Here is a 14,169-nt window from a genome sequence, read left to right on the forward strand (position 1 = left end):
ATAAAGCCCACTTAGTCATGATGTATGATCTTTTTAATGTGTTGTTGGGTTCTGATTGCTAGAATTTTGTTAAGGATTTTTGCATCTATGTTCATCAGTGATATTGGCCTGTAGTTTTCTTTCTTTGTGCCATCTTTGTCAGGTTCTGGTATTGGCATGATGGTGGCCTCATAGAATGAGTTTGGAAGTTTACCTTCCTCTGCAATTTTCTGGAAGAGTTTGAGTAGGATAGCTGTTAGCTCTTCTCTAAGTTTTTGGTAGAATTCAGCTGTGAAGCCATCTGGACCTGGGCTTTTGTTTGCTGGAAGATTTCTGATTACAGTTTCAATTTCCGTGCTTGTGATGGGTCTGTTAAGATTTTCTATTTCTTCCTGGTCGAGTTTTGGAAAGTTGTATTTTTCTAAGTATTTGTCCATTTCTTCCACGTTGTCCATTTTATTGGCATATAATTGTTGATAGTAGTCTCTTATGATCCTTTGTATTTCTGTGTTGTCTGTTGTGATCTCTCCATTTTCATTTCTAATTTTATTGATTGGGTTTTTCTCCTTTTGTTTCTTGATGAGTCTGGCTAATGGTTTGTCAATATTATTTATCCTCTCAAAGAATTGGCTTTTGGCTTTGTTGATTTTTGCTATGGTCTCTTTTGTTTCTTTTGCATTTATCTGCCCTAATTTTTAAGATTTCTTTCCTTCTGCTAACCCTGGGGTTCTTCATTTCTTCCTTTTCTAGTTGCTTTAGGTGTAGAGTTAGGTTATTTATTTGACTTTTTTTTTGTTTCTTGAGGTATGCCTGTATGAACCTTCCCCTTAGCACTGCTTTTACAGTGTCCCACAGGTTTTGGGTTGTTGTATTTTCATTTTCATTCACTTATATGCATATTTTGATTTCTTTTTTTGATTTCTTCTGTGATTTGTTGGTTATTCAGCAGTGTGTTGTTCAGCCTCCATATGTTGGAATTTTTAATAGTTTTTCTCCTGTAATTGAGATCTAATCTAACTGCATTGTGGTCAGAAAAGATGCTTGGAATGATTTCAATTTTTTTTGAATTTACCAAGGCTAGATTTATGGCCCAGGATCTGATCTATCCTGGAGAAGATTACGTGTGCACTTGAGAAAAAGGTGAAATGCATTGTTTGGGTATGAAATGTCCTATAGGTATCAATTAGGTCTAACTGGTCTATTGTATCATCTAAAGTTTGTGTTTCCTTGTTAATTTTCTGTTTAGTTGATCTATCCATAGGTGTTATTGGGGTATTAAAGTCTCCCACTATTATTGTGTTATTGTTAATTTCCCCTTTCATACTTGTTAGCATTTGTCTTACATATTGTGGTGCTCCTATGTTGTGTGCATATATATTTATAATTGTTATATCTTCTTCTTGGATTGATCCTTTGATCATTATGTAGTGTCCTTCTTTGTCTCTTTTCACAGCCTTTATTTTAAAGTCTATTTTATCTGATATGAGTATTGCTACTCCTGCTTTCTTTTGGTCTCTATTTGCATGGAATCAGAGAAGGCAATGGCACCCCACTCCAGTACTCTTGCCTGGAAAACTCAATGGATGGAGGAGCCTGGTAGGCTGCAGTCCATGGGGTCACAATGGGTCGGACATGGCTGAGCGACTTCACTTTCACTTTGCGTGGAATATCTTTTTCCACCCTTCACTTTCAGTCTGTATGTGTCCCCTGTTTTGAGATGGGTCTCTTATAGACCACATATATAGGGGTCTTGTTTTTGTATACATTCAGCCAGTCTTTGTGTTTTTGGTTGGGGCATTCAACCCATTTACGTTTAAGGTAATTATTGATAAGTATGATCCCATTGCCATTTACTCTATTGTTTTGGGTTCAAGTTTAGACACCCTTTTTGTGTTTCCTATCTAGAGAAGATCCTTTAGCATTTTTTGGAGAGCTGGTTTGGTGGTGTTGAATTCTCTCAGCTTTTGCTTGTCTGTAAAGCTTTTGATTTCTCCTTCGTATTGGAATGAGATCCTTGCTGGGTGCAGTAATCTGGGCTGTAGGTTATTTTCTTTCATCACTTTAAGTATGTCCTGCCATTCCCTCCTGGCCTGAAGGGTTTCTATTGAAAGATCAGCTGTTATCCTGATGGGAATCCCCTTGTGTGTTATTTGTTGTTTTTCCCTTGCTGCTTTTAATATTTTTTCTTTGTGTTTGATCTTTGTTAATTTGATTAATATGTGTCTTGGGGTGTTTCACCTTGGGTTTATCCTCTTTGGAACTCTCTGGGTTTCTTGGACTTGGGTGATTATTTCCTTCCCCATTTTAGGGAAGTTTTCAACGATTATCTCCTCAAGTATTTTCTCATGGTCTTTCTTTTTGTCTTCTTCTTCTGGGACTCCTATGATTCGAATGTTGGGGTGTTTAACATTGTCCCAGAGGTCTCTGAGATTGTCCTCATTTCTTTTAATTCATTTTTCTTTTTACCTCTCTGATTCATTTATTTCTACCATTCTATCTTCTACCTCACTAATCCTATCTTTTGCCTCCGTTATTCTACTGTTGGTTCCCTCCAGAGTGTTTTTGATATCATTTATTGCATTATTAATTCCATATTGACTCTTTTTTATTTCTTCTAGGTCCTTGTTAAACGTTTCTTGCATCTTCTCAATCCTTGTCTCCAGGCTGTTTATCTGTGATTCCATTTTGTTTTCAAGATTTTGGATCATTTTCACTATTATTATTTGTAATTCTTTATAGATTCCCTATCTCTTCCTCTTTTGTTTGGTTTGGTGGGCATTTATCCTGTTCCTTTACCTGCTGAGTATTCCTCTGTCTCTTCATCTTATTTATATTGCTGTGTTTGGGGTGGCCTTTCTATATTCTGGCAGTTTGTGGAGTTCTCTTTTTTGTGGAGTTTCCTTGCTGTGGGTGGGGTTTTACAGGTGGCTTGTCAAGGTTTCCTGGTTAGGGAAGCTTGTGTCGGTGTTCTGGTGGGTGGAGCTGGATTTCTTCTCTCTGGAGCGCAGTGAAGTGTCCAGTAATGAGTTATGAGATGTCAGTGGGTTTGGAGTGACTTTGGGCAGCTGTATATTGAAGCTCAGGGCTATGTTCCTGTGTTGCTGGAGAATTTGCATGGTATGTCTTGCTGTGGAACTTGTTGGCCCTTGTGTGATGCTTGGTTTCAGTGTAGGTATGGAGGCGTTTGATGAGCTCCTGTCAATTAATGTTCCCTGGAGTCAGGAGTTCTCTTGTGTTCTTGGGATTTGGACTTAAGCCTCCTGCTTCTGCTTTTCAGTCTTATTTTTACAGTAGTCTCGAGACTTCTCCGTCTATACAGCACCGATGATAAAACATCTAGGTTAATGATGAAAAGTTTCTCCACAGTGCGGGACACCCAGAGAGGTTCACAGAGTTACATGGAGAAGAAAAGAGGGAGGAGGGAGATAGAGTTGACCAGGATGAGATGAGGTGGAATCAAAAGAGGAGAGAGCAAGCTAGCCAGTAATCACTTCCTTATGTGTACTCCACAGTCTGGACCACTCAGAGATGTTCACAGAGTTACACAGAGAAGAGAAAAGGGAGGAAGGAGACAGAGGTGGCCAGAAGGATAAAGGGGGGAATCAAAAGGAGAGAGACAGATCCTGCCAGTAATCAATTTCCTAAGTGTTCCCCACTGTCCAGAACACACTTAGAGATTCACAGAGTCGGGTAGTGAAGAGAAGGGGGAGGGAGGAGATGGAGGCGACCTGGTGGAGAAAAAGGAGAGCCCAAAGAGGGAGAGAGCAGTCAAGCCAGTAATCTCGCTCCCAAGTAAAAATGGATACTGAAGATTGGGTTCTTAAAGGTACAAAGTTGATAACAAATACCAAAAAGCAAAGATTAAAAATCTAGAGTAGAGGTTGGATTTTCAAAAATAAAATATTAAAGGAAAAAAACCCACAAAGTCACAAGAATTATAAAATATATATATATATGAAGCTTTCTTTAAAAAATAGGGTGTCTCTCTTTTTTTTGCAAAGTAATAGTAGCTTATAAAAATGAAAATTAAAGGAGTAATAGAGGACTTAAAGATTAAAAAAATTAAAGAATGATAGTAAAAATATATCTAGGACTTTCTCTGGTCTTGTTGTGGGCAGTGTAGGGTCAGTTCATTTTCGGATAGTTCCTTGATCCGGCTTATATATCTCAAGAGCTATAGGCCCCTTCCTATGTAGTCGGTGCTAACTACAGGGTTTTAATCTATTGCACCTGTCACTTCCAAGGAGGTTCCCTCTGTTTTAGCTTCTTCTGTTTGCTGGTCTCTTCATTGTTTGATTTCCACCCTGAGACAAGGAGGGTGGTGGTGGACAATTTTTTAGGCTCACTTGTTCAGTCGTGCTGTGGGGAGGGAGGGAGGGACGCTGCGAACAAATAACACTGGTGTGTGCTCGCAGGGTCTCGGCCACACTGGGTTTGCCCCCGCTCACGGCGTATGTGCTTTCCCTGTCTACACTGCTCAGGCTCTAGGTTGCTCTGCCGGGAACTGTCTGAGGCGGGCCCTGGATTGTATGCACTTCCCAGGTCTAAGCCGCTCAGCTTCAGGAACTTGGGTACTCCTCAGAGGCGCAGACTCAGTTGGGCCTGTGTTTTGTACCCTTGCCAGGTCCGAGCAGCTCAGGTGACCAGGTGTTTGGCAAGCGAGGTCACTGCAACTTATCACTTCCCCTATCCCTGCCGCTTGGTTTTCTGGGTGTACAACCAGCGCACCTTCTCAGGTGGATGTTGACTGTCTAGAATCCCAAGAAGTCTTGGTTAGCAACGAAGCCTGCTTGCAGTTTGGTAGACAATGCCTCTCTGGGGCCGCAATTGACCCCTTCCGGCTCTGGCTGCCCTCGCCTGCCTGTCACCAGGCAGGGGGATGGGCCGGGCTAGCTCTGCTCAGTCCTTTGTTCTGTGAGCGGGCCTGATGGTGTCTTAGGTTAGGGCTTTTCGCGTACCTCTAGTCAGTCCTTTGTTCTGTGAGCAGGCCTGGTGGTGTCTTAGGTTAGGGCTTTTTGTGTGGTAGCTATCCCGCAGTCTGGTTTGCTAGCCCAAGTTAGTTCCCTCAGATTGCCCTCGGGGCATTCAGGCCCAGTCCTTACTCTAAGCAATGCAGCCTGTGCCTCCCTGCCCAGCCCCCCGCTTGCTAGTGGTGGGTGCAGGCATCTGCACTGCTTCTCCGCTGGGGGAGTTACTGTTGGGCACGTAATCTGTGGGTTTTAATTATTTACTTATTTTTCCTCCCGGTTATGTTGCCCTCTGTTGTTCCAAGGCTTGCCACAGACTTGGCAGTGAGAGTGTTTCCTGGTGTTTGGAAACTTCTCTCTTTTTTAAGACTCACTTCCTGGGTTGGAGCTCCATCCCTACCTCTTTTGTCTCTCTTTTTACCTTTTATGTTTTTTCCTACCTCCTTTTGAAGACAATGGACTGCTTTTCTGGGTGCCTGATGTCCTCTGCTGGCATTCAGAAGTTGTTTTGTGGAATTTACTCAGCGTTCAAATGTTCTTTTGATGAATTTGTGGGGGAGAAAGTGGTCTCCCCGTCCTATTCCTCTGCCATGTTAAGACCGACCCTATTTATTTCTTTATTTTAATTTTTTTTTTGACCACACTGCATGCCATGCCCGACCAGGAATCAAACCTATGCTCCCTGCACTGGAAGCATGGATTCTTAACCACTGGACCACCAGGGGAGTCTTTGAGATTCTGTTTCTTTTTCTTGCCTTTTACACTGCTTTAATTAGTTAACTATTGAGATATAGTTGGCATATATCATTATGTTAGCTGGATGTGCAGCATAATGATTTGATATTTGTACATACTGTAAAATCATCACCCTATATATACACAGAATTTAAAATTTTCCTGTGCTGAGAACTTTTAAGATCTGTTCTCTTCGTGATTCCTTGTTTTTCTTTTTTAAAATTTTATAATTAAAAAAATTAGTTTGACCTCACAGCATGGCATGTGAAACCTTAGTTCCCTGACCAGGGATCAAACCTGTACCCCCTGCATTGGAAGCATGAAAACTTAGCCACTGGCCCACAAGTGCCTGCTTGCTTATTTTTTTAGAATTTTATCTCAGGTCACTTAAGAATACTTCCACAGTCCCATGCAGTCATCATTTTATCTTGCGTTTGTAGGGGACACTTTCTATTGGTGAGTTTTTAGAGAAGTTCTCAACTGAGCACATACGTAGTTGCGGTGCAGTTGGGAGTATACAAGGCTTCTGCTCTGCTCACTTCCCGTTAGCTGGTGTAAATGCAGCGCTCTTCTGTATGACAAGGGAGCTCAGCCTGGTGCTCTGTGACAACCTAGAGGGGTGGGATGGGGAGGGAGGTGGGAGGGAGGTTCAAAAGGGAGAGGACATGTGTATACCTATACATGATCCATAGGTCATACACATAGGTGTATGGCAGAAACCAATACCACATTGTAAAGCAATTATCTTCCAATTAAAAATAAAATATTTTAAAAATGCAGTGTTCTTGCAGAAAGCTTCAGGCCATCTGGCTGTTGAATTTTTAGCCTGTTGGAAATCTCAGTAGGAGAAGGCGTTGTCTCAGGCTGTGCCCGGGGAGAGGCCTGACCAAGCAGAGGTTATGGATGTGGCCTCTCTCGGGAGGGTGGGTGGGATGACCCAGGGATGGTAAGTGCAGAGAGGAGAGCAGTGGAATCCAGGGAGGACAACGGTGTTTGAAAAGACCAGCAAAGAAAGAGGGAAGGAGACCAGGGCAGGTGAGGAAGGAGAGGGGTAAAGCAGGAACGTGCGGTGTCAGCAAAGCCAAGGCGTTTCCAGGAGGGTGAGCCTTCAGTTCTGAGGATCAAGAGTGTGGGTGAGTCGAGCAGCGTGGGGCCTGGTGGAAACGGTGTTCCGCGCGGAAGCTCACGTCGGAACTGAGCAGGCGGAGTCCGGGGCAGCGGGTGCCCTGCAGAATTCTGAACGGATGGGGAAGCAAAGGGTCAGCGTGCAAAGCAGGCTTTCAGGGCCGGGGGAGACCTTGCTCAGTGTCGAGGAGCTTTCTGGTTCCCGTCTTCCCCTGGAGTGTTGGCCAGGGTGTCACGTGGCACGTCTCTCTGCCCTTCCTAGTTCTGCAAATTGGTCCTTGGATTTAGAGGCTTGATCACAGTCAGGTTTGATCATTTGGGCAAGGCGGCTACTTCCAGGGTGGCGTTGTGGCGACTCCAGTGCCTTTGTTGTGAATTTGTCAACATGGGTAATGGTTGCTGGGAAACATTAATTCATTTTGTTGTTGTTATTTAGTTGCTAAGTTGTGCCCAACTCTTTCACCACCCCATGGACTGAGCCCGCCAGGATCCTCTATCGATGGGATTATCAAGGCAGGAATACTGGAGTGGGGTGCCATTTCCTTCTCCAGGGGATCTTCTCCACCCAGGGATCGCACCTTCGTCTCCTGCATTGGCTGGCAGATTCTTTACCACTGAGCAATCTGGGAAGCCCTATTAATTCATTTAGGCATTCTAAATGTGATACTAAGCACATTTCTTAATATTATCAACAGATACACATTGCATATTGTCTGCCAAGTGAAACTGCAAATTTTTGTTGTTGTTGTTGTTGTTAGAAAAATATCAGTTGATGTTTTACTCTATGCCAAGCACTGTTCTAGGTCCTAAGGATAGAATGGTAAATAAAGGTCTGGGTTCATGAAGTTTGAAGTAAAACAAAACTCAGGGTTTTGTGAGGTTGGTGACTTTTGTGGCAGAGCTGCTCACATTGCAGGCAGAACCAGTGAGGACTGTGGGGAAGGATGGTGAGTGGCTGGGATGTGATGGCGGGCAGGCAGCGGTAGGATGCCCAGAGGCACCCCGGAATGCAGGTGGTGCCCAGGGACTGAATGGTGCTTGGAAACGGCAGTGAAGCACTGAAGTAGTTTTCGGAAATGATCCATTACCCTGCCAGAAAAAACACATGCACAGTGCAGAGGATTTCATCATGTTATTCTACAATTAAAAAAAAAAAATCACGTGAAAGCAACACACTGACAAACCTATTAGAATGGCCCAAAGCCAGAACACTGACCACACCCAGTGCTGGCAGGAAGTGGAGCTCAGTCATTCAGGAATTCTCATTCACTGCTGGTTTCCATGCAAAATGGTGCAGCCACTTTGGAAGACGGTCAGTCCTTAAACAACTAAACCTACTCTTGCCATTCAGTCCAACAGTCTTGCTTGTTGATGTTTGTCCAAAGGAACTGAAAGCTTATATCCATGTGAAAACCTACACACGGTTGTTTATAGCAGCTTTATTCCTAAGTTCCCAAACTTTATAGAATAAACTAAGATGTCCTTTAGTAGGTGAATGGCACTGTGGTACATCCTGATGACAAAATATTGTTTAGTACTAAAAAGACATGAGCTATCAAACCATGCAAAGACACAGGGGAAACTTCAATCGATATTACTAAGTGGAAGAAAAAGTGAAAGTGTTAGTCACTCAGTTGTCCTGACTCTTTGCTGCCCCATGGACTGTAGCCTGCCAGGCTCCTCTGTCGATGGGATTCTCCAGGAAAGAATACTGGGGTGGGGTTCCATTTCCTTCTCCACGGGATCTTCCCAACCCTGGGATGGAACCCAGGTCTCTTGCATTGTGGGCAGATTCTTTACCATTTGAGCCATGACGAAAGCCCTGGAAAAAGACTACATATGTAGGATTCCAACTGTATGACACTCTAGAAAAGGTAAAACTATGAGGCAATAAAAAGCTCAGTGGTTTGCAGGACTGAGGGGTTATTAGAAGCACATGGAGGGTTTTAGAACAGGGAAACTACATGGCATGGTGATGATGGATACATGTCCTTACACATTTGTCCAAACCGTAGAATGTGCAACACCAAGAGTTAACTCTAAGGTAAATGATGGATTTTGTATGATTATCATGTGTCATTGTGGGTTCAGCCTTGATAAAAGATGTTATCATTCTGTGTGTGATGTTGATAATGAGGGAGGCTGTGTGTGTATACACACACACACACACAAAGGCAGGGAAGTATCTTCCTCTCAATTTTGTTGTCAACCATAAACTGTTCTAAAAACTAGTCTTTCAAACAAAAGACAACACAGACTATTCTATGTGTGCACTACAAATCCATATGTAACTAAAATATATATAAAATTAACTGGTTTTTATTATTTTTTGTTTCTATTTTTAATCAACCTCTTGCTTCCCTTTTAATAATGTCATTTTGATCCTTCCTTTAAGTAGATTCCCTTTCCGGTTCCAAGCACATCCAGATGCCGGGTCGTCTCGGGCTTGTGGGGTCTCTCTGGTTGTTGCTTTCAGGGTCGTTCCATGTCGCTTTACATGTGCTGAGCAGGGGGACCAGGAGGCCTGAGCCCAGCAAGCCTTTGCGCAGGGCAGGCTCTGCAGCCCTCCTCGGGGTCTGGATTCTCACGGGACACAGTCAGCTGTTTGGTTCATCGGCAGAGGTTAATGGGGGCGAGTCTGTGCTGCAGTCACCTGCCTCTGCCATGGGGGCCTTGACCTTCAGTCCAGTTAGTGTCTAGTGACAGGTGGGTCGGGTCCTTACCCAGGGCCTGCGCTGTGAAAACCTCCCTGTGCCTGCTCCCTGAGGGGTCTGTCCGCCCGAGACCCCGAGCGAGACCCACAGAGGAAAACAAAGCAAACAAACAGGGGCTCTGGCCCTGACGACAGACAGCAAACCCGCGGGGAGAGCAAGCGGGCCTCTTCCTTCCCAGGGTCCAGCACGGCTCGCAGAAAGTTTTTGTTGCTCTTTTTTGTTAAAATTATGTCTCTGTTCTTTCACTTCTCCCAACACAGGGCCCCTCTCTGGTGTAGCCTTTCATTTATACTGCCCCACGTTTCCTTCTCTTTTCTCATACCTTCCTCTCCCTGTCTGAATCTCAGTTCTCCTTTGTTTCCTTTAAGCTTTTATTTTCTTCTTGTGCATGGTCTCCCTTTCCTTTTTTTCCCCTGGTGTTGGGTTGTCTTGCTTGGACAGGAAGTGTTTTCTGTCTGGAGTGTTAGCTCTGTGAATTGTTGTATGGCTGCAGATTGTAAACTGCAGGGCTGTGGTTTCTCTTTCCAACAGCATTTTGTCACATGGATCCACTTGCTGAGGAGGAAGCTAGTTTTTGGGGGACGTGAGACTTGCATAGACAGAGTATTGTAGTTTAACACAGATGGCGTGTCTTATTGTATTTTATAATAAATTGTTTTTTCAAGAGCGATTTCCCTTCTCCTCTTCTGTCCTCTCATCTCTATGCCTTTTTTCTTTATTGGAAGTATATTTTGCATGTAATATTATATTAGTTTCAAGTGTACGACATAGTGGTTTAACGTTTATGTACATTACGAACTGATCACCAGGATAAGTCTTGTTCATCTGTCACCATACAAAGTTAGTACAATATTATTGATATTATTTGGCTGCCCTGAGTGGCTTGCAGGATCTCCGTTCACAACCAGGGATCAAACCTAGGCCCATAGCACTGAAACTGCTTAGTCCAGTCCTAGCTCCTGGAGTACCAGGGAATTCCCAGTACAATATTATTATCTATAGTCCCCATGCTGTACATTACATACCTTGTTTGTTTATTTTATAACTGGAATTTTGCGCCTCTTAATCCCTTTCCCCTGTTTCACCTAACCCCCCCATCTTTTCCCCACTAGCAACTGCCAGTTTGTTCTCTGTATCTATAAGTTTGCTTCTGGTTTGTTTGTTTGTTTGTTTTTCATATGGTATTTATCTTTCTCTATCTGACTTATTTAACTTAGCATGATACCTTCTAGGTCTATCCATGATGTTGCAAAGAGCAAGATTTCATTATTCTTTTTATGGCTGAGTATATTCCATTGTGTGTATATACCTCATCTTTCTTATCCATTCATCTGTTGATGGACACTTAAGTTGCTTCCATAATCTTGGCTGTTGTAAATAATGCTGCAGTGTGAATTTAGGGGTGCATGTGTCTTTTCAAATAAGTGCTTTCATTTTCTTTGGATAAATATCCAAAAAGTGAGATTGCTGAATCATGTTGTAGTTACATTTTTAATCTTTTGAGGAACCTCCGTACTATTTCCACAGGTCGTACCAATTTATTATGTTCCCACCAGCGGTGCACACGGACTTCCGTCTGTCTTCATCCTCACCAATACTGATTATTTCTTGTCTGTTTTATAATAGCCATTCTGGCAAGTGTAAGGAGCTATGTCATTGTGGTTTTGATTTGCATTTCCCTGATGGTTGGTGAGGGAGAAGGCAATGGCACCCCACTCCAGTACTCTTGCCTGGAAAATCCCATGGACAGAGGAGCCTGGTAAGCTGCAGTCCATGGGGTCACTAAGAGTTGGACACGACTGAGCGACTTCACTTTCATTTTTTACTTGCGTGCATTGGAGGAGGAAATGGCCACCCACTCCAGTGTTCTTTCCTAGGGAATCCCAGGGACGGCAGGGCGTGGTGGGCTGCCGTCTATGGGGTCTCACAGAGTCGGACACGACTGAAGCGACTTAGCAGCAGCAGCAGCAGCAGATGGTTGGTGATGTTGAGCATCTTTTCATGTGTCTGTTGGCCGTGTGTATGTCTTCTTTAGAAATATATCTGTATTTATGTCTTTATGTATCATGTTCTTAATTACTGTAGCTTTATAGAATAGTTGGAAATCATGAAGTGTGATGCCTCCAGCTTTGTTCTTTTCCAAGATTTTTTTGGCTCTGTGGTTCCATATAAATTTTAGAATTATTTGTTCTCTTTATTCTCTTAAAATTATCAGGGACTCCAAAGAGTCTTTTGTTAATATAGCTTATAACTATCAATATTTACTATATTAGATATTAAAATGGCATAAAACTGAAAAGACCAGAACTTACAAATTGTTGTTGTTGTTCAGTCACTTAGTTGTGTCTAACTCTTTGAGACCGCATGGACTGCAACATGCCAGGATTCCCTGTCCTTCACTATCTCCTGGCGTCTGCTCAAACTCATGTCCACTGAGTCAGTGATACTATCCAACCATCTCATCCATTGTTGCCCCCTTCTTTTCCTGCCTTCAGTGTTTCCAGGCATCAGGGTTTTCCCCAGTGAGTTAGTTCTTTGCATCAGGTGGGCAAAGTTTTGGAGCTTTAGCTTCAGTATCAATCCTTCCAATGAATATTCAGGGTTGATTTCCTTTAGGATTGATAAGCTTGATTTCCCTGCAGTCCAAGGGAGTCTCAAGAATCTTATATAGCACCACAAATTGGAAGCATCAATTCTTCAGTGCTCAGCCTTCTTTATGGTCCAACTCTCACATCCTTACATGACTACTGGAAAAGTCATAGCTTTGACTAGATGATCTTTGTCAGCAAAGTGATGTCTCTGCTTTTTAATACATTGTCTATGTTTGTCATAGCTTTCCTTAGAATAAGCAAGTGTCTTTTAATTTCATGGTTGCAGTCACCATCTGCAGTAATTTTGGAGCCCAAGAAAATAAAATCTGTCCATGCTTCCACATCTCCCCCTTCTATTTGCCATGAAGTGATGGGACCAGATATCATGATCTTAGTTTTTTGAATGTTGAGTTTTAAGCCAGCTTTTTCACTCTCCTCTTTCACCCTCATCAAGAGGCTCTATGATATACTTTTCAATAACTTCTATGCAGAGTACATCATGTGAAATGCCATATTGATAATTCTCCTGGCAATCTTGATTCCAGCTTGTGAATCATCCAGCTTGGTATTTCACATGATCTACTCTGCATATAAGTTAAATTAGCAGGGTGACAGTATACAGCCTTGACATACTCCTTTCCCAATTTTGAACCAGTCTGTTGTTCCATGTCTGGTTTATAAGTACATATCGCATTATCCATCAGAGCCTCTGAAAACATCAGTATATTCCTATATGATGACGAATTTCTAAGAATATATATATATATATATTCTTATATAATAAGATTTAAGAAGGTAAGTTAAATCTTAATATAACTGTGAAAATAAGTTTGTTATTGCAGGTCTCAGACCGGGAACTCCCTAGGGTCCTCAGACCACATTATAAGAACTACTGACTTAGATAGTTGGTAATGATTTCCTGAGCACTGTGTGCTGGGTTTGCCAGCTATGGTGATAGGGAGGTGGGGAAGTATTAGAGAGCTTTCTTGGTTTCCAGGAATTCATATCACATGTGGGTTCCTGCTCTATCTATGCATAAGACAACCTGTATATCTGAAAGATGAGTTTATGTATATATTCTGTGACAATGATTTGCTCTTTCTTTTATGGCCATTAAAGTCTCAATCAGTAAGGTTACAATCTGTATATTTGATACTCAAACACTTGAGTCACCAGCCTAGCATCACCACAGAACAGTCTTGTGAAATTGAGCCTTTTGATATGATCACTACCAAGAAAAACTCCAGGGGGTTCAGTTATGTTCCTATTATATGGTTAACCAAGGAAATCTTAAAGGAATATGTGTGAACAACCACATCCTCTTTTCTATTTATGTTCCAGCCTCTTTCAAAAATCCTTTTCTTATAAAAAATGTGGTGTAAAGGTATCATTTACACTCAGTGAGACTATGTTAAATAACATCATTAATCATCATTTTCATAGAGCTTTCTGGATTTCTCCACCCTTATATCCAAGAACTCGAGGACCAAAATGTAATCACTTGCTTGTTCTTTTCAGACAATTTTGAGGATGCTGGGCCACCAAATAGCCAGATGGTCTCAGAACCTGGAAAAAACATCACGCTCACCTGTGAGCCTCGAGAGAACCATCTGTTAGAAGAAGTGTCATGGGAAAAGATCCAGCCCCAGCAGATTGACCTCTTAATAAGCTGCAACTTGTCCCAAGGAAGAAATTACACGTCCAAGTACCCAAGACAGATACTGAGCAACTGCAACAAGGGCATGAAAAAGGCCTTTGTCACCATGCCTAATGTTATAGGCTCTGACTCAGGACTCTACCGCTGTGGCTTCAAAGCCAGCACTGGGGAAAAAGAAACCTTCGTGATGAGATTGACCGTAACCAATGGTGAGTGGGTGGCACCTGTCTCCACGTGTCAAAAATAGGAAAAGCTCGAGTGGGTTGATTTCTTTTGTCTTTCTCATGACTTTCTTATACAAAATACCTGTAATGATTGAATTTGGTAAGTTGTCAGTTACTGAATGTTATTCTTTATCTTGCTGATCCGTCAATCACAGATTTTTTTTGGATCTGTCATAT

The 14,169-nt window shown here is 42.4% G+C and overlaps 1 protein-coding gene across 3 annotated transcripts in view; it reads left to right on the forward strand.

The window, feature by feature from the left end:
- The window catches only part of CD226 (CD226 molecule), a 110,356-nt gene that overhangs the window by 68,354 nt on the left and 27,833 nt on the right, over nt 1-14,169 (forward strand). For all 3 annotated transcript variants that reach the window (XM_027526036.1, XM_027526037.1, XM_027526035.1), the window contains exon 4: nt 13,630-13,977. In XM_027526036.1, coding sequence (XP_027381837.1) covers nt 13,630-13,977 — 348 coding nt within the window. The remainder of the gene's footprint in view (nt 1-13,629; nt 13,978-14,169) is intronic.

This window comes from Bos indicus x Bos taurus, chromosome 24 (assembly GCF_003369695.1).
Source record: "Bos indicus x Bos taurus breed Angus x Brahman F1 hybrid chromosome 24, Bos_hybrid_MaternalHap_v2.0, whole genome shotgun sequence".
Classification (NCBI taxonomy): Eukaryota; Metazoa; Chordata; class Mammalia; order Artiodactyla; family Bovidae; genus Bos; species Bos indicus x Bos taurus.